The 27,886-nt window shown below is 43.5% G+C and overlaps 1 protein-coding gene across 7 annotated transcripts in view; it reads left to right on the top strand.

The window, feature by feature from the left end:
- The window catches only part of pamr1b (peptidase domain containing associated with muscle regeneration 1b), a 68,308-nt gene that overhangs the window by 25,427 nt on the left and 14,995 nt on the right, over positions 1-27,886 (top strand). For 4 of the 7 annotated variants that reach the window (XM_030424788.1, XM_030424789.1, XM_030424792.1 and 1 more), the window contains 3 exons: positions 2,843-3,224; positions 25,772-25,948; positions 27,666-27,791. In XM_030424788.1, the coding sequence (XP_030280648.1) occupies positions 25,819-25,948; positions 27,666-27,791 (256 nt within the window). In that variant the 5' untranslated portion in view covers positions 2,843-3,224; positions 25,772-25,818. Of the gene's footprint in view, positions 1-2,842; positions 3,225-17,277; positions 17,525-25,771; positions 25,949-27,665; positions 27,792-27,886 lie in introns of those variants that run through there. The other 3 variants (XM_030424786.1, XM_030424787.1, XM_030424793.1) reach the window with 2 other exon arrangements.

The following is a 27,886-nucleotide window of genomic DNA, read 5'->3' on the forward strand; positions in this document are numbered from 1 at the left end:
ATGTCACCACTTTTAAACAATTTATTTTACCTGTTCACCAGCTGAATCCGTGTAAATGAGTTAGAGCAGGGATGGAGTGGAGGACCCAGATTTGTGCAAAAATGAGTGCGTTTATTATTATTTTTTTTTATTTCTTAAATTCCATCTCTAGTTCGTGATCGGCATGAGGTCATTGTGGATCACAGAAAGCACCAAGTATTATCAGCACATTCCCTGTCACCGCTTTGGCTCTTTACTCCGACACGTTGTGTATAAAACCAAAGTATAGCTGTGGGAATAAAACATTGTCCTTGTGGGTAAAAGGCTTTTTGAGCAGGTTCCCTTCCATCTTGGACTAACAGTGTGTGACTCATTGCCATTTCCACACCCTCAATTTAAGGACAAATGTCCAAAATTTAACCTGAAGACAAGGCATCTGTTTGTGCCCCAAAGCACATGATCGGTCTAGTCTGGCTAGACCGATCATGTGTTTCACTGCTGATAACCACACTGAAGGCGAAAAGCCCCTGAAACGAGCCAGAAGCGGAGATAAAGATTCAGAAAGGATGTTTGTGAGTCGTAGACCTAGTTTTTTTAAGGCCCTCATATTTAAACCCACAGCATGTATTTTTTTTGCCACCAGGCGTCTCTCAAGCAAAACATAACAAAAAAAAAAGTTGAGATGTTGCCTCGAGTAGCGTGGGACCACAGGAGCCGATGTCTTCAAGGTTAAACAACAAAGACAGCCGATGAGGATCCATCTATGTGACTCAACATGAATGTTCACAGACGAGGTAAAGTTTTGAAGTTGTGTTTTGTCACGTTCGCTGACTTCCTTCCTTCCTCCCGCTCCGACGGTTTATCTGGTATTTCCTCAGAAGTTTTTTTTATCTGCAGGCAATTAAATGAAACACAAGCATCACCTTGAGTAAAGTTATGAATTTCTCTGGGTTTGAACATTGTTGGAAAACACCGGGGATGATGCAAGTAAACTGCTCGACGGAATAAACACCAGCGCTTCAGTTATTTTTCAGTCTTTTTACAAACAGAAGTGTCACATAATATGTCGCTGATTGTGTTTGAATAATGACAGTGAATTGTCAAATGTGCCGGAACAGCTGAAACTACAAAAATGTGAGACTGTCCTAAGATGTATAGACGACACTGTCTAACAGCTTCATACCTCGCAACAATTACCTCCTATGAAATTGTTTTTTAGGCTTTGAAACAACCTGACCTTCAGTGCATTTAGTACACAACATTTTTTTAGAAGTTGCCTTGATTTTAAATGACCGTCTCTCAGATCTACGAGTACAAAGGGATTTGCCCTCGTTTCTTGCATACATCTCCAATTATATTCAAATTTGGCCGATGCCTGAAACTATGACTGAAAATCTTCTCGCGCTCGCTGACTTTATTTCGAGCTTTCAACCGTATCTCGCCGCCATCTTCAGTAACAGCTGGGGATAAGCTCGTTCAAGACTCGCTCGATGTTACCTTGTGTCAATATTAAATAGTTCACAACCCCCTGCTTTGTATTCTTAAAGACTAACATTATTTCAATTTCTGCTGCTAAATATTTCATCGCTTTTTCCGACGAACACCTGGGGCGCAATAAAGTCAGCTGCTCGTTTCATCCTCGTCCAATGCTTTTGTTAAAGCCAAACGTAACGGGCGTGCACACAAACTCCTTCGCACACATCTCCCTCGTTAAATTATTCCTCATTAGCATCCCCCCACGCTCTTTGCCATGCGACTCGTGTTTTCACACTCTGTATCTTGAACCTTGGTTTCCTAATCAAATTAATTGGGTCATTTTTATTGCAACATGCCGGCATGCTAAACTGCCTGAGTCGAAGAGACAACCATAGACAAGAATACTCAATTACACCCTGTAAACTAGAGGTCCAATAATGTATGCTCGAGATGCCTGGAGCTCCGAAGCTGTTATCTTCATGCTGCTATCCGTGCCGTTTTATAGCTTGAAGAGGGACATACTAAAGCTGCTCAGAACCCTTCCCCACTTCTATATCTCTGAACATCTACCAACATGCCGGAATAGACGGGAGACGACTTCTCGCTAGACGGGCTGCTGAAATCGTTCTGATGTGGTCTTATTGCTGGTGCAGCCTTCACTTCTGATTTGCAAAGTTGGATGTTTTTGGTCTTTTTGCCATCAGCCGAATAATTTGTTCAATTCCCTGCCTGTGTTTGATTCTGCGATGCAGATTGATAGCGGAGGCAGTGCAGAGGGAATGATAAAACCCCCGGGTTGATCGCGAGTAGAACAGCATTTAGCGAGTCCTGGAGTATCAAGAAATGGTTTGTGTAGCGGCGCGTGGCCGAGCGTGTTTTCCTAACATGGTTGACAAAAGAGCGGGTCCTTGTGGAGGTGTGTTGTTTTCTCCATCTGCCGTTAAGAGCTGTTGGAAACAAATTAGTCTTTGCAAATTGAACACTGTTTCGCAGAAATGCAGATAGTGGGGGATGCAAAACAGGCTCGTTAAATACATACAAGTCAAGACGGGTGAAAAGAGGAGACTTTAAAGTACTTTCGGTTTGAATGAATGGGTTCTGTAATGCTTTGTCTGTAAAAACCGTACATCACCTTAGCCGCTTCCCTTCAATTTGACTTGAAGGCCGAGTAGCAGTGGGGCTTCCAAGGTCTAGACGTAGGAAATGAAGAAGGCTTAAGTGCATTGCTGAAATTCTGTCTGAAGTGTGTTGCTTTTTAGTAGTGTTGGGTGACTGTATTTACTGACTCCGTCTGCAGCAGCAAGGCCGGTGTCCCTTTTCCTGGAGCACAAGTGCGGGCATGTTCTCATATCAAACCTATCTGTTTCTTGCCATGTGTTATCTGCAGGTCAGCCAACCTCTGAGCCCCCCCCCCCCCTCCTCCTCCTCCTCCGCCTGCCGCATTCCTCACTTCACTTTCCTCGTAAATCCCACTGCGGTCCCAGGAGGGCCGTAACACAGGGAAAACCCTCTCCCCCACCAGGCATGGCTGTCCGTGGTCAAGCGCCGCAGTGACACAAGAGACACGAGCTGTCTGTCATCCCTGTCTGCAGCCACGCAAGCACACCCATCACCGGCCGTCTGACCACACGGCAGCTGTGATACAATCTCGGGTTCTCGGTGTGGTTTCCGAGCAGATGGACGGAGCGGCCGAGGAGACAAAAAGAAAACGAGTGGACAAGAGGAGGAGAAAGCGCAGTAGGCTTCTGTCACTTCCCCCGTAGTCTGAGGTTAGTTCACGCTGAGCAATAACTCATAGGTCCCTTGACACTTTGCAACACTCTGTTTCCTGGACTGAATAATGAATGTGCAGGGCTTCCATTAGTGTTGAAAGCTCAGATTATTTCACAGGGCCTGACAATTACTCACGCTCAGGGAATCCGGGACAGGGTCGGGGAGATCTATGGGGATGAATTCATCGCCTTCTGGTTTCTGTATGATGAAGATAGCTCTGTGTTCCTTTGGACATGCGTGTGTGCTCATTTAGGTTTATACATAGAAAAAAAAAAGAGTGAGTGGAGCAGATAATAACAATGCGGATTAGATTTAGTATTCTTGTAGTGGGGAGGTATGCGCACTCAACTGTCAATACCTGCTTTGAATCCAGGAACTGGAATATTGCCATCTGTTCAAGGAGCCCAGCATGTACTCTCTGTTCACAGCACCAGAATCTGGCTGCGGTAAACTTGCAGCTGAGGATGTACCATTACAATAAATACTCCAGAGACAGATAAGACATTTCTCTCAACTGCTGGTGGCGGAGACACGATCTTGTCAGCACTTATCTCGGCTCTTATCTCAAATAACACTTTGGAAAAGTGCACAAATTGCACAAAATGGACTGTACTTTCTTGGCTTCTTTTGCAGGCATATTTTACGAGTGTTTAATGTGGGAGGTCGCGCAGTTTAATTCTCCACAACAGTGTTTATAGGGTGATGCAGTTTTTAAAAGCAGCAGCAGTCTCCCTCCTTGGCTTTATCTCGACAGAAAGCGCGGCCTCAGAGGCTGTATGCCGCAGAAACGAGCCGGCTATGCAGAATCAAACCGAGGCCGTCGCTACATTGAGAGATCCTCTGCACCGCTGGGACCTGAACATGGCACACAGCCACCAAACTGCTTCCCCCTTTTTTTTTCCACCATTCGCTGCAGTTTCATTAGCCTGCCTTTGCCAATTTCCTGATATGCAGGCTCAAGGTATTTTTTTAGCAAGGACTGGTCAGTCGCTATTTGCTAATGAACCAGTTGTTGTTAATGAATGCGGAATTAGGCTCTCAGCCTTGGAGGAGCGACCAGGACGCTTGGTTTATTGATGTGCTGTACTCCCCATCTCCATCTGGTTTCCATGCAGCAGCATTTAAAAGAGGAGAGAGGTTTGAACCAGCAGAGGAGTGAGCCATTGAAATTCTGTGCTACACATGGGAGACCCTCTTGCAAGAGCAAAACCGGGAGAAGAGGAAGGAGATGTACTGTGGAGCCACTTGATTAAAGAATCAGTGTCCAATCTCCTGGATTACACCCCCTGACCTGCCACGCCAAATCCCCTATTAAATAAGTCAAGAATTGAATTCTTTTTACTTTCCTTTCGGCTAACTGGCTTATTGACTCAAGTGTGCTCAGTGCTTTGTGGCAAGGCTTGCTTTTAAATTGGCTAAAGGCAGCGCTTAAGAACATCTAATCATTAATAGGAAAGTCATGACATTCAAACCCTTCGTGTGTGTGTTTTGTATTTTTTTGTTTTTTTTGTGTCCGGATGAAATGTGCCGTGTGATATGGTTGTTTCCTGGCTCTTGTGTGGGGGTCACACGGTGAGTTAAGATTAGAGATGGCGGTGAAATGTCCTCCTAACGTTTCAGCAAAAACATTTAGCAGCTTCAGGTTTAATGGGCGAACAGCGTGAACTGCTTGCTCTCATCATATCACGTTGGAATGAATCTCCTGTATGTGGGAAGGAGGAGTGCTGCGGTTTGCAATGCATCTTCTTGCTCAGCTCCTCCCCGCCCTCTTCTACGTTTCAGACCGGTTTAAGCAACCGCTAATGAAAAACATTTAGTCCTCCCAGCATATGGCAGCAGCTGAGTAAAGGGAATTCAGATACATTCTTTGAACGGATCTATGCAGATGTGCATGTCAGCGGGATGTCTTTCTGCATCATGCTAAGCTATCGACCAGTGTTGTTTTACCAGGAGGCTGAATTGGCTCGAAGGCATTTTGCTCTGTAGATCAAAAAGCCGGTGGAAGGAAAAAAAGTCCACATTTCATATTGCTACATTTGCAGTCTAAATGCACATTAACCAGGCCTGCGCAATGCTGTATAATTGCTTATTTTCCAGATGGGGCATACTGTAATCACATGCCAGTAGATGAGAAACTGTAATACCAGTGTTCCTCTCCGTGCTTTCATTTGGCTGTGACACTTCAAAGTCTTGAATCCCGCTTGGATGTTAGACGGACAAAAGCTGAAAATGCAACATGCCAGCAGCAAGGAAGTCGGTTTGACAGCTCGAGCAGTCGTAATTATCAGCTGTCAAAGAGCTTTTGATGCTGAAATACAATTTAATAGGAGGAAATAGCCATATATGGTACAGTGGTTAAATTTAAAACAGTTTATTGAAAGAAAAGTATTATATTTTCTTTTATTATTATTTTCTTTTATATTATACTAGTGCAGTGCCCGTAACAAAAGTGTATTCCTATAAAAAAGTGGGAGGTTAAGGAGCTTTTTCATGGATGGCCAAATGAGGCTGTGTTTTAAGGTGGGACGTCAGGGATATTTAGGTTTGTTGTGAAATCCGATATTCCAGGGTATAATTGACTGCTGTTTTTGACTATTTTTGATTTTGCCATTATATTTCATCTTAAAAGCTATTTACTTGGTGTCATTATTTTCAGCACAACCTCACATGTGTGACTGTACAGTTATTTTTTTTATTTTGATATACTGTATTAACACAATGGACCTAAAATCACAAAAGGTCCCTCCCACAACTTCCTGTTCCTCAACAAACAAACTTGCTGCTTGGACACTTTCGTGACAAAAGCCCGTTTTTACCGTTTCTTTTTGCGCCAGACACAAAGCAAATGTGACGGCAATGTTCGCGAAAAAGCGTGGCGGACATTATTTACCCTAAGTCCGGTTTTGGACGTGCCGATGCGTCCGGTCCGTCGCCTCGGGAGGTGGGCCGTGTAGCTAGCCGCTAGCAGCTAGCTGCTAGCTAGCGGCTAGCTACACACAAACATCCACTGATTCCGATTCCACTTTGTTGTCCGCGCGTCTCCAGATCCGTTTAATCTCATTAATCTCATTAATCCACAACAGTCAGTTTAGATGCACAGAACAGAACAGAACGGGACCGAACCGCCGGCAAAATCCCGGTCCAGCTCGCTCCGCTGCAGGTATAAATCCGCTTGTTTCTTCAGGTATGTCATAGGCTTGAGCTCTGCTGTGATTGGCTCTGGTGCGCACGTGGCCACGGTGTGCAGAGATTGGCTCTGGTGCACACGTGACTGTGGTGGCTACGGTGGACAATGCTCGGCGGAATGTGTAAAGCATTTATGAAATAATTTATTCACGGTATCATTGCAGTCCAAACAAATGCTTAGATGCACACCACTGAACCACGCAGCAGCCATGTTGAAAGTCTCAGGTCAGTGTGATCCTGATCCGCAGAGATATTTGACTAACAGACACATACACACACACACACACACACACACACACACACACACACACAGACAGACAGAGATTCCTTGTATTTATAGATAGATTATACTGTTCAATACCTTTATTGAAGATTAAATCTTAAACCTAGTAGAAGGAACTTTTAACTGGTAATGAAATAAATCAGTTCAATACTGATCCAGGTTCTGGTTCAGATTCTTCCGAGGAGTCTCTTGTCCAGTGGTACGGCAGATGATTAACTGGCCTTTAACTTAACACTTAATATTGGCATGTTATTATAAATATAACTTAAACTTTAGCTCAACAAAATAGCTATTAACAAACAATCACATCCGTTAGTTTTATAAATGGTTACTTCAAATAACAAAGATACTTTACCTCATTGCTAGGAATCCAGCGCAGCAGCTGTGTTTAAAAAAGAAAAACGATATAAGACATATGTTGTATCTGTCATTCGCTCGCTTCTAAAACAAATGCACGTGGTAGCCGGATCAAGATTTTTATGACTGGAGGCGGTGGTGCTTATGTGGCTTCCGTCCGCAGGAAGCGCCAGAATCAACAAAACAACTCAAAAAGTTTCCGTGTAGCTGCTTTAACACAAAAAACACCTTGCACACTCGACAAAACTTTCCGTTATTCTAACCCCGGGATTTCTTTCCGCCCAGTTGCACTCCCTTTTTTTTCCAGCTCCTCAGCAGTGGTCGTAATAACGTTGTTGGAGCGGTAACGGAAGGAACAGGCCGGATTCCAGGACACAAGAATGACCTCTTGCCATATTGACCTTTTCCTACTCGTGAGGCTGGTCGTGTTGACAGCACCCTGGTGGGGGAAGGGTAAACAAACGAGCCATATGGAAAAAGAACCGCAGGCAATCACTCTGAGTAAAAGAACTTCCTCACTCTCAAACGCCAAATTAGCGCATCATATAGATTGCTTGAGTCATCTGCATCTTGTTTAATTTAGATATAGGGCAACTTTATTCAAAACTTTTCGTGTTCTTGACGCGCCGTATCTAAATCAGGAATAATCCCTCTCCTCTTATCTTTTAATCTTTGTTCCTTTCTCTGAACTGCGCTGCATAAATATCAACATCCCGCTCGTCTTTCTGAGCCTAAAATCAGTACAAGTATATAAGATATGCTTTTACATCATTGAAAATCGCAGGGAGGGGGGCTGAACACTCTGGCCATTTGCTATCGGCTTTATTTCACTGGAAGTCTGCTAGAGAGCGGCGGCTTGATCATTTATGGCCGTGGCCTTGTGGAAAGAGCCTTTTCCATACAGGCCTTGATGCTGAGTGTATTTTACTTCCCTTTGCTTCAGTGGTGCCTGGAATCTCTAATGTGGCATGTAGACGCTCGCCACTGATAGATTTGTGTCCCTCGGGACAGGTTTGTATCACTGCTGGCTGTCAGCACATACATTATGCCGTTTAAGCAAGAATGATCACTGCTATTATCAACAAAGCAGGCCCAATTGAATAATTTAACGTAGTGGCGGTGGCCCGTTGCCGTTAAAAGAAGGGAGCGGAGGATTGATCAAACAGCCGGAGCTCACCCAGCTGTGGGGATATAAATAATAAAATGAGATCAGAGTGATTAGTTATGGTGGCCCGTTCCAGTCCGGTGCCATTCCCTTTCCTGCTGAGATTCTCGCCGTGGACATTTTGATTCCACTTTGTTGCTCCGAATGGCAAATCAATATGTTCCACAACAGATGGAAGCGGGGATGATGGGCTGTATTTATGTGAAATCCTAGAAAGTAATTTATTAATGTGAGTATTTTTTTTTTTGACCTTTTTATGTTTTTCTGACTCGCCTCTAGTAGAAAAAATACACATCATCATCTCCACATCAGGCCCGTTTATAAGTTACTCTAAATTCATGTCACGTCTCTCCCTTGGAACGTATGTCATGGATTTGTAGGCTCTGACTCCCTCTAGAGGGGGTAAGGGTTAAAAACAGTGGACAAACAACAACATGCCTCTTCTCATAAACACCCCCCCATTCACTTAAATACATACTTTTAAATGTTCTAGCTTACACCAGATTTCACATTTGGGATTCAGTTTGAAGGATAAAGTCTGCAAACATTCGTGCCATATGAAAGGGGTCGCGTTTAAGAGTCTCTGTGTCAATATACCATCGGACTCACCGACGGAAGGCTGCTATACATCTGGAGGCAAATCTCTCCACGGCTACACCTCAGTCGATGCTTCCAACCGAGTCGCGTTCTATATTCAGCTGCCTACATTGTCGGATCAGTATGAGCGATGCGTGATGCAACCGTTCTGTAAGGATACATTTATTACAGACACAAACACATCCTCAGCTATCAGAAGGATTCATCTCCAGATCATGCTGCGTTTTTTTCTGATTAATGTCTGAAGCATCTTGGAATAACATGTTTTGATTTTGGAAACAGATTTTTTTTTTTTTTTTTCTTATATTACTCGATGATTAATCCGAGATAAGTGATCCTCTCTTTGACACCCTACAAATTGAGCCCGGGCCTTTCAGCATCGTGGCTTTTACTCTGGAAAGTTCAAAACGAGAGCAATGAGTCTGTGAAGAGGATCAAAAGGGCTTTTGAAATTAACTTTATCTTGAGGAAGTCGTGAAATCGCCACGAAAAAATTACAAGAGCAGAGCCACAGTGTTGACAGTGGGAGTGCATTTTAATTTGTCAGAATTTTTTACACTTCCACTCTCTCTGTTCTTGTTCAGTTTAATTTTCTGGTGTTATTTTATGTTAATTGCCGGCTTGTCTTTTCTATATCCGTCTCTTAAACACACACATCCAACGTCTCTCTCCTTCAATTATTTAAATTCTATTACAAATCCAGACAGTCTGCATGAGCCTATTTCAGAACAAGGTCCCCAACTGTACATAACATATAACATGGAAATTGTATTTTCACATGTGTTTAATTTAAACTGAATACATAAATACTGCTGCGCAAAATGTCTTCACAAATCATGTCTCATCTGAGGAAATGAATCCCATATTTAGCATTTTCAGAGTGATGTGATTTGATGTGACATACTGTAAAACTTGACATCTAACTAGGTAGCTTGGAGGGTCTCTGCTGGTACATAAAAGTGTGTTTTATCACACAAAATGACTCCACCACCACAAATCCAGGAGGTCCTCGATGCCTTGAACCTCCTGTTTACTGAGGCTGCCTTCACATACTTGGTTGCTAAGTGGTTGCTGTGCAGCCAGGCTCTCTTTGTCCAGTTTCCCAACACATCTGTGCTTTTCCATGTTTAACCACAAGAGGCTGCTGTGTGCATAATGTCTCTCTGTTTTGAATTTGGCATAAAGGACACTTTGCATTTCATTGTTTTTAGTAGTTTGAGAAAAGAGGGCGAGACAAACAAATGCAAAGGAATACAGGAAGCAAGAAAAAGGAAAAAGAAAGACATTGATAGTGAATTTGTCCTTTTGCATTCTACTGTATTAGATTACATGTCTAATGTATGTATGTATGTATATGTATAATTATATTATACACTTAAAATATAAAAATAAAGGGTGAGGGTTCATTTATTTGTCATTTTAAATCAACAGGGTTGTAAAACTACACTGAGTTTACTTCGTAGGAAGAATTTAGGAGTCTTATCAGGAAAGAATCTGCTCCATAGTCTGGCAGTAAGTCAACGGATACTTCTGTATCTTTTGCCAGCAGGGTGGACAGACTGTCGCTGTGGTGGGTGTTGTCTTTTAGTATCTATTACAGTATCCTTTTTTTAGTGTGTCGGTCAACTGAATTTATTAGCTGCTTAAACACAACGCTCTTGATCCAAAGTGCTACACATAATGATGCAGAACAGAGACAAAAATGCATCAAATTAAAAAGAATTAAATTATAACAGGTCAGAGATGGTCATAAAAAGAATTACAGTTTAGAATTTAAAGGGAAATTCTGTTATTTTCAAACCCGGACCTTGCGTTTACATATTTTGGTGTGTAAATGACCAATAGGTATAATATGGCTGTTCAGCTGTCAAGTATACGCCCACTTAAAGTTTTTGTTTTTTTGCCACTGAAATCCTCAGATTCTTATTCTGTGTCTAACAACATTACACAACGGTTCTCTTTGTTAGAGAAATATCCACCGTTGTTCCAGCATTTTAAGTTATTGTTGGATTTATATCAAGAAATATCAGAAATAAGGGTGTACGTAGTGTCATTTTGTCACTATTTTAACTCCACTTTTAAACTAATGTGGACTTTTGAGACAAATTCCTTTTTTTCATCAGTCAGGTAATGTAATTCTCTGAATATTACCACTAGTAGAAAAAATGGACTCAGCCAATGCACATAGTGAAAGTAACGTGTACGTGAAATTTCCGACGACTGTAACAGTGACACCAAGAAGAGTTTTATATAACCATTGTTGAGCTTATCCCAGATAGTTTAGTGGTCTTTTATTTTCATGATGTAGCTCAGAAACTTAGAACACTTTATGCAGAGGTTTAATTAACTCATGCACGCGCAACATTTTATCCTTCCACCGTATCCCATTTATTTGCACTGAGGCGTGCTTCATGAACAGGCTTAATGCTCGTCACGGTTGAAAAGAATGCCAACCTGAATCCACTGTTATTATTATGGCTGCGCAGCAACAAAGCCTCCCATAAAACTAAATCCAGAATTAATGTGACTATAAATACACAACAGATCAGGTATCAAGAGGGCGCAGCTCCCACTTCCACACCCGGCATCTGAACACGCCGCCGCTATGAGCGCCTTTTCTCTCTCCTGTTTGTTTTCCACATTCAGCCTCATTAAGTGGCTCTGTTCTATAAAACCGTGAAGTCTCCCTGTCAAGTGTTCCATTCCTCGCACAAAACGACACTTATGTCACAGAGAACACGCTGAGATCACCGGGCTCCCGTCTGGAGACTCCTCAAGTCGAGCTATAACCAAGAGAAACGAATAACAAAACACAGAGTTCAGAGGGGAGAAACCGCTCTCAAAGCGGCAAGGTTGGAGAGGAGAAGGAGAATTGGAGCGCAGAGGTGATGTGCTGTAAAACGTTGGGTTTCTGTTAATGGGCTATTGGTGGCTGTTTTCCACCCTAAAGTAACTAAGTGGTTCCAATTCTGGTCTTTCACACTGACCTCACTCGGACTTTTTCTCTCTCTGACAAAATCATTTCCACCACAATGGCACAGCCTTGGTGTTCCGCCGCAAACGGTGACAGGAAGCGAGTCAAAAAACGATGACCATAACAGAAACCCAGTTGCCATGGTGCACAAAACAAACTCCCCCGCGAGACAGTTGTCTAGGTCATTGCCCGCGTGGCTATTCTTCAGTACTAATAACACAACAAGGGTCACTTTGAGATAAACACGTATCGAGGGGAAGGAAATGCGATTGTCCCATAAACAAAAGCAGAGGCAGGTCTGAAGGACGCTGTGTCTCATGTCAGAGACCTCCTGAGTCCCAGAGCAGATGGAAAGTCTCCTCATTCCTCCCGCATACCGCACTCTCCTCGCTCTGTCTCCCTCCGTGTCCTTCTGAGCTTTCGATTAGAAGAGTGATATATTTTGTTATCCCAGCGTGAGTCTGTCTTCCAGCAGGGATCTTGATCAGCAGTTACTCAGGGAGCTTCCAGCGCTACTGTGACCAGCTCCAGTCGTTCTTCCCCCTTCAACAATTTGATTTTCAGAGTTTCTGTGCTCGCAAGACTGTGTTTTAGACCTCAGAGCCCGAGTCCTGCCGTCTCTCTATAAAATTTGATGGGCTCGACGAGATTTATGATCTTGAGAGCTGCCTGGATGATGGCATGAGACTATTCTGAGACAAATCCCACTCACAGTATTGAAAGAGAGGGTGCCCTTGTTGAAACGTGGTCAGTCCCCAATTTATTTTTAGGGGGCTTAACCATATTCTCTGAGTTCAAGGTTTTAGATCTTGATTCAACAGTTACAGCTTGAAGGTGTAAAATTGTTTTCTCAAGTTTGCAAAGTGTTTGGCTGTGCGTGGATCTGCATGGAAAGCTGATGCATGCAGATATTTTGCACGTGCTGTCATTCGGATGAAGGTGGTTCCTATTAAAGAAGTTGTTTCCTATTAAAAGAAAATGTTCCATGTAAGGCCTCCGTTTCACTTCAAGGTTCCCGATTACAGATTGTCAGAGGGTTTACATTAAAGAGGCGGACTCGACTGTATATTCCTGGAGGTACATATGGAAGAATTCATGCTGCGTGCCGGATCTCATATGGGCGGAGCTCAGCAGGTCACACATGCATGTGCGTACGCTCAGATATGCTCGCTGTGTCTCTATCGTCCTATCTATAGACGCCCTTGAGGGTGCTATAATAATCTTTACTTTAATGCGGCTCCCCGCTGCGGCGATCTCTTGCAGATGGGCCTTTTGCTGTGGGATTAACGTGGTGCGGTGGGATTTGAAATCCAAGTCTTTGTCATTTCAAGCCATGGCTGCATAGCCTCCCTGGGTGGAGACCTCAGGGGGGAAGGATTTAGGTCTTCAAAGTAACAAAGTGACCTGTAAATGTATTTGACCTGACTTACATATCGAGGTAAATCTGAGCCAGGCAGGAAACAACTTTGAGTGGATAAATTCACACGTGAGCCAAAACTCTGTTAGATGTTTCTTGCTAGATTACTTGAATATCATGTGTGTGTTTAAGGCACCGAGAATGCTTTGAAGTATCTGGAAGTGGCTGGGCAGCGGCGATTATGTGAGATGTAATTCTTGAGGCACTGTATCGAGCTTAATCTTGCATGACATACCTATAGGCATGTATGAAAATGTCAGAAATGAGGATTATAAGCATGTTGGGGACTGAGCTTCATGTAAACTGGGTCGCTGAGTTCACTCACATGTGTGCTGTGTATCTTCTTCCAGTCTGTTGAGGCAAGTGTTCTCTTTCATGTTGGATCCATTCATCTATCTTACCTCGTTTTGTCTCCTCCTCCTCTTTAACTGCATGCGTATAATGAAGGAGAAGGACTGGTGAGGTCAGACAGGTCCCTGCTCATCTTTAGGGACAGATAATTATGCACAAACACAGTGGCTGTGCAGAGAGAGAGAGAGAGAGTAAGCTAACCTTGAAGGAGTTCATAAAAACAGGCTGCCTTCTTAAGCGGGGTGTTCCCTTTAATGTGCAGCACATAAATGAGAGCGTATTTGCAGACCGGTTTGACACCGGCCCGCGCGATTAAGTTACTAAACTGCGCCTCGTCATGGCGCTGTGCACCCGGCCACGGCCGTCAGAGGCTTTGCTAAAAAGCAGCTGCAGGCATCGATCTTACCTGCGAAGGAGACGGCCTAGTTTTTCCATCCGCCACGTCCAACGGAGACGGCAGGTCGCGCCATGATAGAGTGAGACCGTTAACCGGTGGGGGGAAAAAAAAGTGGCTCCTGTTTACTCTGCGTCTGCTGTGTAACCATAGAAATGTGATGAATGTGATGCCATGATTAGATTCCTTCATATTAAAACCACATGGCTCCGTAGTGAGACACCTTTTACTTCGTCTGAACCCGTGAGACCTCAAACGCAACACTAACAAGTTAACTCCATTAATAATGAACGGATCAGACGCTTTGGACTGCACTGGCTTTAAGAAATAGCCCCCGAAAAACACACACAGTAACAAATGTGCAGTAAACACTGGATGCCATTAAGTGTAATGACTCCCAGGTAATTCCTTCCTTCATGTACTTGGTAATGAGATTTTACTGTGCGCTGTGGGCAGGGGGCCCATTCTCTTTGACCAACCGCAGTCACTGTGGTGCCAACAGGGGAGCTTTGATAATGCAGCCCAGGATGAGCTTGATCTGTGGGTCATGAGAAAATGATCCTCCTTCAGGAGAATGTCTCGTCTGCAGTAATGATGAATGAAGGTCTCAGCAAGGCTCCGGCAAGGTGACCCAAACGGTGAGCGTCCTGTAGTTAAGTGGGCAAAACAGATACTGATAACATGATACAACAACAGGACACTATGTGAAACTGCACGTCGTTGTATTACTGAGTTTTCTCTGTGGCATCGATTGTTAGACATAATTTTGTTGATAAAAACCATGTTTCTCCAATTTTGGTCATTTTATTATTTTTTCAGAAATTGATTGTGTAACAGCGGTTTGAGACAAAACATGCAAGAAACCATAGTTCACACGAGGTCGAGGGCAAAAAGTAAAATCCTCATGTGATCTTACAAACCAGCTAGCTGGAACGCTATAGAATACAACACAGTGTAAATAAAAACAATATTAAAGCCCCCCCTCCAGTGAAACATGTCTTGAGCTTCACTGTTTGAAATGACGTAAGTGCAGAGTAGACACAGAAAGGCTGTTTTTTCACCGTCATTACTGAAGGTAAAAATTTTATGTGCGCTCATTAAAAATATGATTTTAAGAGGCGGGCCTATAGGCAACACAAATAGTTTGGAAGCCAATCCTGGCCGAATATTCAGCTTGCATACGTCAGTGTGGTGTGGAAACTTACAGTGAAGCAGGAGACATTTTGTGTCCAGCACTTAAACGTGGGTAAATTAAATTATATTAGATATTCTTATGAGGCAGAATTAAGCCCCATTTTAAAGGTTTAAATGTTGTAATTATACTTTTTTCCTACAAAAAACAAGTCAGACACACATTAGAGCAATTTGATGTATGCATACATGTGTAATGTACCTTTTAATTTTCTTAACTCGTATCCTGACCACTCGTCGATTTTTCTCTGCAGTGTGAAATAACATAACATTAGGGTTCCCATTATCCTCTCTACAATGAAATGAACGCTCTCCGGCTTATCCAAAGAAAGATCTTCACTGGAAGCTCTTTGCAGTTTAGCATATTGCAGTTTTGGCTCGAAAGCTCTGCAAGTATCCTATGACCCTACTCCTTAAAGTTTAATAACCCAATTCATAACAGATTGAAAATATATGGAACATTTTATTCTTCCTATTTAGGTAAAACACAAAAAAAGTTGTATATGATCTACTCTGTATTCTTCTGAAGGACTGCAGCTGTGGTCTCTCTGGAAACAAAACCAATGTCCACATTAACCTGAAACCTTGAGTTTCACATAATAAACCATTAGGCATCTGGACAAACAGTAGAGAGGTGGTGAAAGGTGGGTAGAGAGCTAAGCGAGGCAGACAATATTTCCTCTCTCCCCCCCTCTGTTTCTTCCTCGATTTTCCTTTTTTTCCCCTGCCTTCTCCGTCTGTACATCCCCCCCAGTCTTTATTCCTCTACTTGCTTCGTAAACTCTTGATTTCAGTCTGTTCTTCAGCTTCCCCGCCAAACACACACCCAGGGTGGAACGCAGCTCATGCGTTCCTTCCATGGTCAGAATCCTGCTGTTTCAGGAAACTGCTCGGGATATTTGATTCTCCTTCTCGGAGTCGTTTGATCCGAAAATTCGCCGTGAGCTCTAACATGCAGCTCGGAGTCCAAGCGAGCGAAGAACAACAAATGAATTAATTTGAGGGCCGTGTCCAGCACAAATAAAACACACCCAAGAGAGATCATCAAAAACAACAACTGTTTCTTTTCTCTGGCTCCCTCGCTGTTTTCAAATTCTTCAAGTTGCAAAACAGGTTGAAGTCGAGGGGAAAACTACCCCAGCTCCCTGCCAGTTTATCTGCCGAATAACATTTACCACATTGTGAGTGTGATACCAAATTTGATTATGTAATTTTGCTCTGTTTTTGTGTATTTTTCCCATCTTTAATGGGAATCACTTGAAAGTTTTTGGGGGAAATACACTTGGGCGTAGGTGCTTTAGTGTTAGAGTAAGGTGGGAAGATTGACAACACTCTCATGTCTGTACATTGAATATGTAGCTAGAGTTGGAACCTGTTCAGTTGATATGAGCATAAAGACCAAGAACAGAGGGAAACGGTTCTCATGGCTCTGTCCAAAGGTAAGAAAACCCCTATTCCCAGCCAAAGAAATAGTTTGGCACAAACTTCCCGTAAAACATCAAATTATTGTTGTTACGGTGTTGGAAGGAAGGAGTCTCCTGTCTGTAGCTTTATATTTACTGCACTGACATGAGGGTTTTATCTTCTCATTTAACTCTGCAGGAAAGCCATTAAGTGCATTTTGCTGTAAGATATCAGATTTTCCTTTTAATATCATTATGATTGCTGACTGAACGCTCTTGCTGAACACACACTGCTTTCTGAGACTACACACAGCTTCTGCTCCGACGCTCAGCAAGGTATGAACTTGAATAACGCTGACCGCAAGATTTTCTTGGACGCGGACACATTCGCAGTGGAGCAGACATTAAATCGATCACCCCACGATTGGTCTTGACAGTGTGGCGAGCAGAGAGTGTCGAACATAAACTGGTTGTTATGAGCTTCCCCTCATTGTGTGTGTGCGTGTGTGTGTGTGTGTGACACCATAATGAGTTAAGCTGGAGCCTGCGTTCATTCACGAGCAGTGACGTCGTCCTCTGAGTGCAGCGAGGGGAGTTTTTGGGAGACCACTGCAAGTGGAACTCCTTGCGAGGCTGGTCTGTAACCTGAAGCCAAAGAAAAGTGAGAGAGAGAGAAACTGAGAGAGGACGAAATTGAGGGAGAGAGAGCGAGAGAGAGAGAGAGAGAGAAATGGAGGGAGGGGGAGGGAAGGACTGAAGGGCCGAGAGAAGGTGATGTCAGCTGAGTTCAGAAAGTAAACAGAGTTCCAGACTGCAGCATGCTGTCTGCGGGACGGGGACTGCAGCTGGGGCAAACCCACGGGGGCACCCGCACAATCCCCTGGACCAACACCATTATCTCGGGCAAGGAGGGCTGGCTCCTCTTCATCTCCCTCTTCATCCTTATCTCCTTACCCCATGGGACAGCCTGGCCCTACGGTAAGAGACTGGCAAAAGTGCTTTACCTCCACTGCTCTTCCCTCTTCCTCTTTGTTTGGCTCAGCCTCTTGGTTTATGTTCTTTGTTCTCAAAAAGCCGGCATCAGCGCTCTCTCCATCCCCTCTTCCCCTCTATCCTTTAAGAGCACGGCAGCGCTCAGCAAGGCTTGTAAAAGAAGACCCACAGAGAGACAGTGATGTAAAATCCAGCCTTTTACGGACGCAGCAAAGCAAACAGCACTGACACGTTTGTGCAGTTCTTTGTTTTTACAACTCTTGCTGAGGCACTGACTTGTGCTGGTCGGTTTATTGTACCACTAAAAAAAAAAAGGGCTCTGAGATCTTCATACACCTCTCTGCTCATTGCTGTTGTGCTTTGTGTGGAATAAAAGTGAGATTGTTTTTCTGCTCTAAAACATAGAAGCAGCAACAGATGGATGTGGTCTCACATTCCTGGAGGTAAACTAAGGCGGTCGGAGTCCTAATAGGGCTGTTGAGCCTTGGCACTCATCCCCCTTTTGTGCTTCTCGTTAATCGCTACAAGAGTGTCTCGGGGTGAGTTCTTCCCTGAGATTGAGATTGTCTCTGCCTGTTTACCCCTTGGTGACCGCTTGAACTGCTGCTGGAATACATGACTCACGTCCGAGTCAATCACGCTGGACTGTGGTAATGTATTTACCACGCACCGTCTCCAAGACTCCCAACCCAAACCTCTTGCCCTCTGTGTGAGCCTATCCTCACGATAACCACACAGTAAAATAATACCTCCAATTTGTAATGTTGGTGAGTGTGGCCAGAGCACTGCACAGCTGTGTGTGTTAAGAGATTTCCCTCTGGCAAGATTTACATACTCCTGTTGTTGTCAGCTGAGTCACTGCTTCTAAGCCCGGCTTGTTTCATAATCGAGCCTGATCAGCTGAGGAAAGATGCTTTCTATTGAGCAACCTTAAAACAGTTTTCTTTTTTTTTTCCAAAGCAGAGCAGACATGTTTATATGCAAATCCTGACTTCATCGACTCCATGTCTGTTTACGCATGTGAGCCTGCGCCTGTGTTTATGTCCCATTTGGCATGTTTTTGTGTCCCTGAGGCATTTTTCATCCTTGCACGGCTTCCTGCTCAGGATCCTCTACCCACCTGGATCCTCAGACGTCCTGTTCTTCGGACACACTTTCCTTATACTTTGTTAGACTAAAGTCCGCGGGGAAGTTTTGAGGGCTACTGGGTAGCGTGCTATAGGAAATAAAGACTTTTCATTGGGTAGAGTGAAAGCTCGGCACAGACTGTAGCTACAAGGAGGAAAACATGGCCTCGGATTTGGAAAAATAGTGTGTCATATCAGAGAGTTCACTCCAAGTTTAGGAGTTAAATGCTGAAAACAAATTTGCACATCTCGGACTTTTACTGGACCTACAAGTTGGTGTCACCAAAGTGGATAATAGACCTACAGGGTATTTCATAGGGTTTGTGGTTTCCCAGCAGGGGGAAAGTTTATTTAAAGCAGTCTACCAGGATGACCACAGGGATCAGCGTTTGGGATCGGACTACATCTACATTCAGATACGTCGTCCCCACAGAGCTTCTGTGGGAGTTTCCCTGTTCCATGACAGCAAAATCAGTCCAACCTCAAAATACCAGGCAGCTGCTGTGGGCAGTCGGCGAAAGGAATTATACACTCGCACATACATGCACGGCACGTGCGCTCACAGCTGCACAGTTTCCATGATACATCAGCATTAAATGAGCAATCAACCTTTTGTCTAGAGGAAGCTATTGGTCCAGTAGTGGATTCATTATTAAGGGTGAACTCCTCCCGACGGGAGTTCTCACTCAATTATGGCATGGGACAAGTATGACTCAGTGATGTTGTGGTGTTGCTGATGCTGATTATGCAAAACCGCATGGCCAGATAAAACCAACACTGTCTGAACTGCTAGATTCCACGAAGGGAAAATGAGGAGATAGGTTTTTTTGTTAATCAGGTGAACTGAACATCTGAGCAATGGTTTGACATTATGGAAAATAAGACTGTTTGATTTTCTCGCCGAGAGTCAGATAAGAAGATTTCTCATGTCTATTGAACACGCAGCATGTAATTTCTGCTGTTGGAGGTCTCTCCGTCCAAACAAAACCACCAGCTGTTGATGAAAACCTAAGTGACTCATGTTGGGATGTTCACAGACGGGTTAATGTTTTAAAGAGTAACTCTCGTCCGGTTAAATGCATCGTTACTTTGACCAAAATGACAGATTTCTCTTGGTTTGAACATTGGAAACATTACGGCTACACATCTAAATAAAAAGAACAAAGATCCAGCTGTTTTTTTAGATGTTTTAATCCAGAAAAGTTACGTATTGTATCTTTAAATAAGAAATTGCCAGTCAGCGTAGTTTAGCAGACCTGAAACAGACGGCCACAGTTAGTCTGGCTCTGTCCAAAGGTGACAAGGAAGTGATTGCATCCGGCCAAGGAAAAGTTAGAAAAACCCCCCGTGAAGTTACAATATGTTGTTTTTCTACTTGAGATGCTGTGAATCTTCCCATCTAACTCTTGCCAAGACAGTGAATAAGCATATTTTCCAAAATGTTTATCCATATGACAACTTGGGAGACAAGAGCGAGTACATGTCTGACATACAGTCAGTGATTGTGCTGTGTTTGAGTCGTTTAAACTTCTCACTTGGCTCTGTTCAAACCGTCGCAGCATTGTGCTCTTTTGCTTTGTTTCCAGATAAAAATAGCTTAGCGGTGTGTAGCAAGACAAGCTGATAAGATGTGGTTTCTGAGCGGTGAGCAAGAAAAAGACGAGCTAGAGGATAACTGATCTGAACGGAGCGCAGCTACATTTCTGATAACACTGGGGGATCAAATTAGAGCTTAATTACACAAGTTATCTGAAAGTCTGGAGGCGGCTGTTGGCGATTAATGTAAACTGGGGTAGAAGTTGATGCTGATGCAAAATGACAACAAATAATAAGGCAATAGCTGACCTTGGAATTTTATTCTTAGCTGAGCACAGACGGAGTTGCTTCCAGCAAATAATGGCACAGTTTCAGCGCTGATGCAGACGAATGAGTCACTCCTAAGGTCAAATTCAGCACCTGCAGCAGATTTGAATTCCGTGTGTCCATTAGTCAGCAGAGTTGTTTTTTCAGGGCTTGTGGAGCAGTTGTGTGTATCTGTGAGCTTTATATTTGCACAAAATACCTTTTGATATGAGAAAATGCTTTAAATGAGGTCTGTTAATTTTGTGTTCTATAGGTTCTTGCGCATCGTAAAGGTCTTAAAAGTTAAAAAGCCCAAAGACGACGCCAACTGGAGCTCCTCCCTCCACACTGAAACTGAAACGCCTCGTCAGTAGTCCCGCCTTTAATTCCGTGACTTCTTCACATCACACGATGTCACCAGGTCACAAATTTGCATAATTTTTGGCCACACTCGTAGTAGAAGTGAAGCTAAAATCACGACAGAGCCAACCGTGTATTTGGGAGGAAGGCCTTAAAGCGACGGGAGCAAAACCAAGTGCTGCTGTATGAGAAAACGTTTCTTGAGCTCTCAGGCATGTAAACCTATTTTAGTAGTAACCCAAAAGAGAATTATGAACCTGAAAATGAGAATAATATGTCCTGTAATATGTTAATACCTGGACAATAACGAAAATGAAAATGAAACATGAAAATGTTTTACTTTGATTTTGGCAGAAGTCGAAGAACTGAGGGTCAGAGGGCTCACACGAATTTCCGTTACCACTCCTCTGCCTTCAGTAATAATGATGTCAGGCTCTGGATCCACATCAAAGATGTGCGGTTGAGCCGTGCCGGCTAACAACCTGGGCCTGTAGAGCTTCTGAAAGGGTGGGGGTGCTTAATGACACATGGAGGTTGCCACCAGGCGACGGGGCGTCTGTTATGATGGCCTGTGTCACTGCTATTTTCATTTCTATGGCTTCTTGACATGCATGGTGAGAAGAACATTTAGGAGCTCAACATCTGGAATGGAAAAAAAGCAGATAGCACTTACATAATACCAGAAAAGTCAAACAACCCACACAAAAATCTGCATGCCTCGCTGCTGGACAGAGAGGGAAAAAAACATGTTATCTGCTGTAAAGTTGTGTTCCTGTGGCTCGGAGCCAGCACCTTCACCACAAACAGACACGGTTCCAGTTTTGTGTGTTCGCTGTAAATATGAGGACACCATTCCAGATAACACAACACATAATTATCAGACGGTTTGGATGGAAGGGATGCTAGACAGCCATGAGGCCCGATGAGGAAGCAAACTTTGTTATCAGATGAGTGTCTTCGTAGTTACTGTCAACTGTCAACACTTCCAGTCTGTGTTTAAATGCACATTAGCCAGGGGCACACAGCAACAAGCTTGGGTTAAATTATAGGTCTGGCTAACACCATATAATGATAAATGAGGCCACATTTTAATGTTGATGCCATTGTCAGCCGTGCCAACAGTGTGTGTGGTTGCAAAAAGACAGCATTGTTTTCAAAAAAACAATCTCAAAAGACATGATATATCTTATGATAAGCTCAAACACTGAAGGCGAAGTCATGCAGGTGGATGCTTTGACAAACGGCCCCTTCCATGTAGGTTTACTCCCGTACACACGTGCACCTCCACACCTGTTCAGACCTTCCTGAACTGCCGTAAAAACCCCACGTTAAATTGTTACGGTCCAGTCTGTAGTTACCTGCAGGTGTTGACCTGGAAGCCTTACAGATGTGTGTTTACAGCGAAGCGAGCTTTCTCGCCGAAATGAATCAATTCAAACCGCCGGGGCGCAAGCCAAGGCACGGTTATGTAAAAATGGACTTCAGTGTTGTAAATCAGTAAACACTTATTAAGGAGAGGGAAGAGCCGGCCAGAAAAACACAGATACATTCCAGCATGCGTCCAGCACTGGGGGAGAAACCTTGCAGTCATGCTTCGGAGAAAAACATAACAGCCTTATCAACAGAGCCGGAGGCCAGAAGACTGAATCCATTCACAGTGAATAAACAGTGAAAACACTGCCGCCTGAGTTTATTTACCTCAAAGAGGAGCGTTAAGAAAACAGCTCGCGGGGGTCTTGATACTAATCCTATCAAAAAAGCGTGCTCATTTTATGTCGCTGTCGGAGGTGACATGGATGAATTTCCACCCCTGGATTCAAAAGTAAAGATCTATTCTACTGTGAATGAGGGCCTTCTCTTTAAGGATACTGAGGGCAGTTACGGCCACAGGATGTCATTTCTCTATCTAAGGACAAGACACACAGCAGTGATCCGCGTAATGACATTAACAGGCCACCTCATAAAGTCTTCTGACCCTTTCATGTCTATGTCCAATAAATCAGGTTTCACAGCCTCTGCGGACGGCGTCCTTTATGAACCTCAGTGAGGAAGCTGACCCATAAGGAGAAGAGAAGGTGTCAGCACCTCCCAATCCCCATGAGGCAGGCCCTGTTTTTCTTTCCAAGGCTGCTAATGGTCATGGTTTATAGACTAAATAGAAAAAAACTGGCTACTGAAATAGTTGCCAATGGCTTTAGTCCATCCTTCCTTGTTTAATAAAGCTGTTTGGGATCTGGCAGTCATAACAGCTGTCATAGATGTTTGAAATGTGGTTGCTTCCAACTGCATTTTAACGTATGTGAGTAAAGGCAGAACAGAGTTTGGGTGTTGGATGTGTACCAACACTGAACAAAGTCAGGACACTGTAGTCAAGCCATTAGCAGTTTCAGTAATACATTTAATCATCTAGTATTTTTCAACCTCTGCCAAGGAGGTTATGTTTTGCGTCCATTTGTTGGTTGGTTTGTCAGCAGGATCACACAGCGACTACTTAATGGATTTCCACAAAACTTGGATGGAGGATCGGACTCAAAGTGGACCAAGAATAGACACCATTAGCTCGTCGCGTGGAGCCAGATAAAGGGACGAATCTGGAAATGTTTTCTCAGTTTCTGTAACGCTTACAACATTTTCATTCATTTCTCAAGGAATAATACACGGCTCCTGATGAGAGGGGGCTGTTTGGCATTGGTGGAGGTATGAGCTGTACTACGATCCATTCTAGTTGGGGCTGTTTTGGGTGAATTAGGGTATTGGGTGTAGGTAAAGACCACAAGTTTGAAAATGGAACTAAAACAAATAACTGGAGGTTTGGCGTTAAAACAGATGACCTCTGTAGTTCCTCCTCATCTGTGTTTGAGACTAAATTTAGAAACCATAAGCATAGTCCGTCTCACCAGATGTAGAAGGTGAAGCCTGCCATTGGCCAACTATATCAGTCAGCCTTGAGCTTTATACATGGTACGGTTAACAAAGTAACAACAGCCTTTGAGCTAGTAACATACATGCTATATGTCTGACAATGTTACAGGATCAGTAGAGTACTTTTTAAAGCACGGGCTTGACTTTTTTTATTAATTTCAAATAGATTTTTCTAAAATGAGAATAGCAGTTTAAGACTGCATTGTAGAGCAGGTTTATACTCGCGCTGCCATCGCCGTAATGCATATTTGTTTTTGACTTGCAGTAAAGTACAATCCCGTAATCCCTCTCTCTGCACAGTGTCTTCTTCTTCTTGTCTCAACAGACATTTCACTTACCATGCAGCCCATGCCCATGCCATGGATGTTTGTGGTTATCACACTTGGTCAAAAGAAGTCCGCAAAAATGACAGTCTCATTCAAAACTACAAGCTCCTCTGTATTTCCTCCTTTGGGAGGGAGACGGAGCCAAACAAAAGGAAGACAATGCAAGAACACCCGCTTTGATTTGAGAACAAAGCTGGAAGTTATAAGTTTACATAGTTTTTTTTTTTACCACAAGAGACCATTTCTGGCGGTGTAACAACAAGGGCGTTATGCAAGAGACTGGCGTGCGTCGGCGCCATGGTCCAAAACATTTGAGCGACATTAAATCATAGTCCCGAGATCTCTCGCACGCCACACCACGCCACGCCACGCTACGTCATGGCGCGCAACGCTAGGCAACGCCACACCACAAAGACATCGGACCACATGCTGGAACGGGCTTGCTTAACACGCCTTTAGACCAATACACAAATGCAGCTGCTCTGAAGTTATTAAACAACACATGACCCCGGGAACAGACAGGAATCATAAAACAGCTCTGCAACAGCTTTGTGAAGGACAATCTGTGTGCTTAAACCTGCACTGATGTTGACCTAGTGGCTCTGCACAACCTACTTTCTGTTTGATTAATATCAGTGTGTGTGTGTCATACCTCACTGCGTCTTTTAGGAGAAATGGCTGAGGAGAAGGCCAGATTGTAGCTGGACGGAGATACAATTTATGATATCATTAATGTGGAAGGGCAACAGGGACAACTCGCAGCATTCCAAGACATCTGTGCTTCTCCTCTCTAGTCGACCGTCTGCAAACAACCACTAAGAGATTGATATCTATGCCTCGGCGCACCGGAGCATTCGCGCGTCTGTGTCGTTGATTCTAGGTTTCACAAAATTCGTATAAACAGCAAACCTAGTGGGCGGCTCGCAGCTTTACAAATAAAACTAGCATGCAAGTGTGTCTTTGTGTTTTTAGGTGGGAAAGTATCAGGAAGAATAAATGGTGGGAGACTTGATGATTGCAGGGCTGCGAGGAGGGTATGTACAAAATGCTGCACTGACATTGTGCCAAGTTTAAAGTGCAGCTTCTGTTAGTTCTCTGTCCACGTCTGCCACTAGAGAATTTCCACTTGCCTGTTTCAGCTTTTAAAATCCGCACTGTTACATAATTATAAACCCCAAGCTCAGAGGTCCTTGAGTCGCGCGTTTCCACTCCAATTAAACGCTGAATTTGTTTGCTAAAAACGGTTTGTTTGCGCTCTGCTTCTGAATCGCTTTCTGATTAATGATTTGAGTGTGTTTTCACTCTGACTTTACCGTTGTGGCATGTTGTCTGATGTAATATACAGAGGAGATAAACTATTGAGAGACTTGTGAAGCCTGCAGCCATATGGCAGTGGAAACAACCAGAGAGCCTATGCTGAGCAGCAGCTCAGATAAACATTGAACTCACCAGAATCCTTCCACTGCCGCTCCGGCTTCTGCTGCCCATAACCAACGTCTGCTGTTTTTTTTCCCACAAGGCCGGTCATGATTGACTCATCTTCCTCTCTATTTCTGTACACGTCTGAGATAGTGTTACATAATATTTCCTGCTCACTTGTTTTTAGTGATTTTTCGCTGAACTGCTGACCATGCTGACCATATTGTTTTGTTCAGATTACAGGTATCTGTACAACCACTGCCCGGGCCCAGAGTGGAACGTTATGTGCAGAGGCTGCTGCGAATATGACGTGATCCGCTGTAAATGCCCCCTGCAGGGGACCCCAGTGGGCTACGCGGTGCCCTGCTGCCGCAACGCCATCAATGAGTGTGACCCCTGCATCATCCATCCAGGTACAACTTCAACCCAATCGTCAGAATAATTTGGGCAAAATATACATATGCTGAAATGTTGTTTCTTTACATTCAGTTTGATGTTGTGACCCCACTGTGCTTGTGGTCCGGTTAGGTTTAGACACAAAATCGCTTGGTTGCGGTTTGGAAAAGTTTGTTTTTTACATTACCTGGATCTGTTGCCGCTAACACAACTGGAATACGCCCTCACATCTCATTAAAAAAGAAATGTTGAAACACAGTCTCAAACAGTGGTGTGTATGAAACTTACAAATTTGATGTATCCGTTATTTGCAGAAAAAGTCTTTTCTGTTTTATCTCTACCAGCTATGTTGAGTTTTCCTCGTCAACAGAAGGTTTTTATAAAGTTGGCCAAGAACAGATTTTACACATTTAGAATTTTTTCACCCGTGATTCTGTTGTCATAAAAGCAGGTGAGCTGCGTGTGGAGGAAGCTTGTTACTTATGTAACTAACCAAAACCAATGTGCAACCAGGAGTAGTTTGTACAAAAACAACAGCAGAAGTAGGCCTACGTTATCTTACGTTATATAGGAGAGGTGTCATCACAGTCGGTGTTTACAGGAGGGATGTAATACCAGAGGGCGTCTCTCTTCCTGCAGGGCAGATTGTCCACTAAGAAGTCGATTTTCGATGGTGTCATACTCTCAAATGGATACCAAAAAAAAGTAGTAAATGCTAAAATGGGTCACTAAATATACTTGGGCAGCTGTTAATATACTTGGGCAGACTGCCCGACTACAGTCTATGTGTGCAATTTGATGAGGTGTTGCAAATTTCATTACCTTGAACAAAGAAAAAGTTGGCAGTAGCAGGCATTCTCTTTATAAAATATACATCTCTTGATTCCAGTCAGCCTCTACATTTCCATCCTTGCAACGGGTCTTTGTTTGATATGTACAGTGCAGTTTGTGCAAGACTGAGTTCTGTCTATCAGCCACACAGCTGTTTGCGTTGCAGCATTACAAGCAGTATAACAGAAAGCCTGAGATAATTTGCATCTGATCTAATTTGTTTGCAAGGCCAACTTCACATTGGTTCTCTCCCTTGACTCTCTCTTTATACCCTCACCGTCTCAGTAGAAAGTACAGCCATGTATATACGTGAAAATATGGTCACCTTGGGATGTATGCGCACGTGTGCTGCAGCTCACATAACCAAACTCTTGCTTTCTCTCAGTTTCTTTCCTTCATACCGTCCATCTGTACATGTATGTCATGTTTTCCTCACAGCTTGAATGTACCCATGTTTTCCTTTATGGGGAAAAAAAACAGCTGTTGTACATCACGTTTTACTGTTAAAAAGTAAAGCGTTTTCCGAGCCCCGATGTGTACAATCCTAATTACGCATGTGTAAATCACCCATTTGTTGTTGACTACATACCTGTCCTCAGGTCAGATGTTGTCCTCCCATGGACAGCAGAGCAGTCTCTTAAGTGAAACTCCATCCTCCCAGGAAGCCATTTCAGCGTTTTCCTCTGCATTTTCTATTTCAGGAAGCGGCAATATGTTTTTTATATTCTGTTGTAGTGTAAGATGAGCTTGATGAGTTTAGCAGAGTTGAGATAAAGGAAATATAGCAGGGTGAAGTTGGGCGACACAGCTCGACATGTTTAGGTTCCCAGTTCCGCTCGACAATAAAGGCTCCTTTGAGGGACCTAACTAATGTTATTTTGTTTCCGACTCTTTGTCATTCAGGTTGCAGTATATTTGAGAACTGTAGGCGCTGTAACAACGGGACATGGGGCCCCAGGGATGACTTCTTCATTAGTGGAAAATACTGCGCTGAGTGTCGGCCCGGCTGGTCTGGCGGAGATTGCATGAGTAAGTCTCTTTATTCCCCCCAGTAGGCGGATCCTACATGGCTTTACGATAAATGATTGTTTTCCTTTTAAGTGAAATGAATACCATACTATATG

Source organism: Sparus aurata, chromosome 8 (assembly GCF_900880675.1).
Source record: "Sparus aurata chromosome 8, fSpaAur1.1, whole genome shotgun sequence".
In the NCBI taxonomy this organism is placed as follows: domain Eukaryota; kingdom Metazoa; phylum Chordata; class Actinopteri; order Spariformes; family Sparidae; genus Sparus; species Sparus aurata.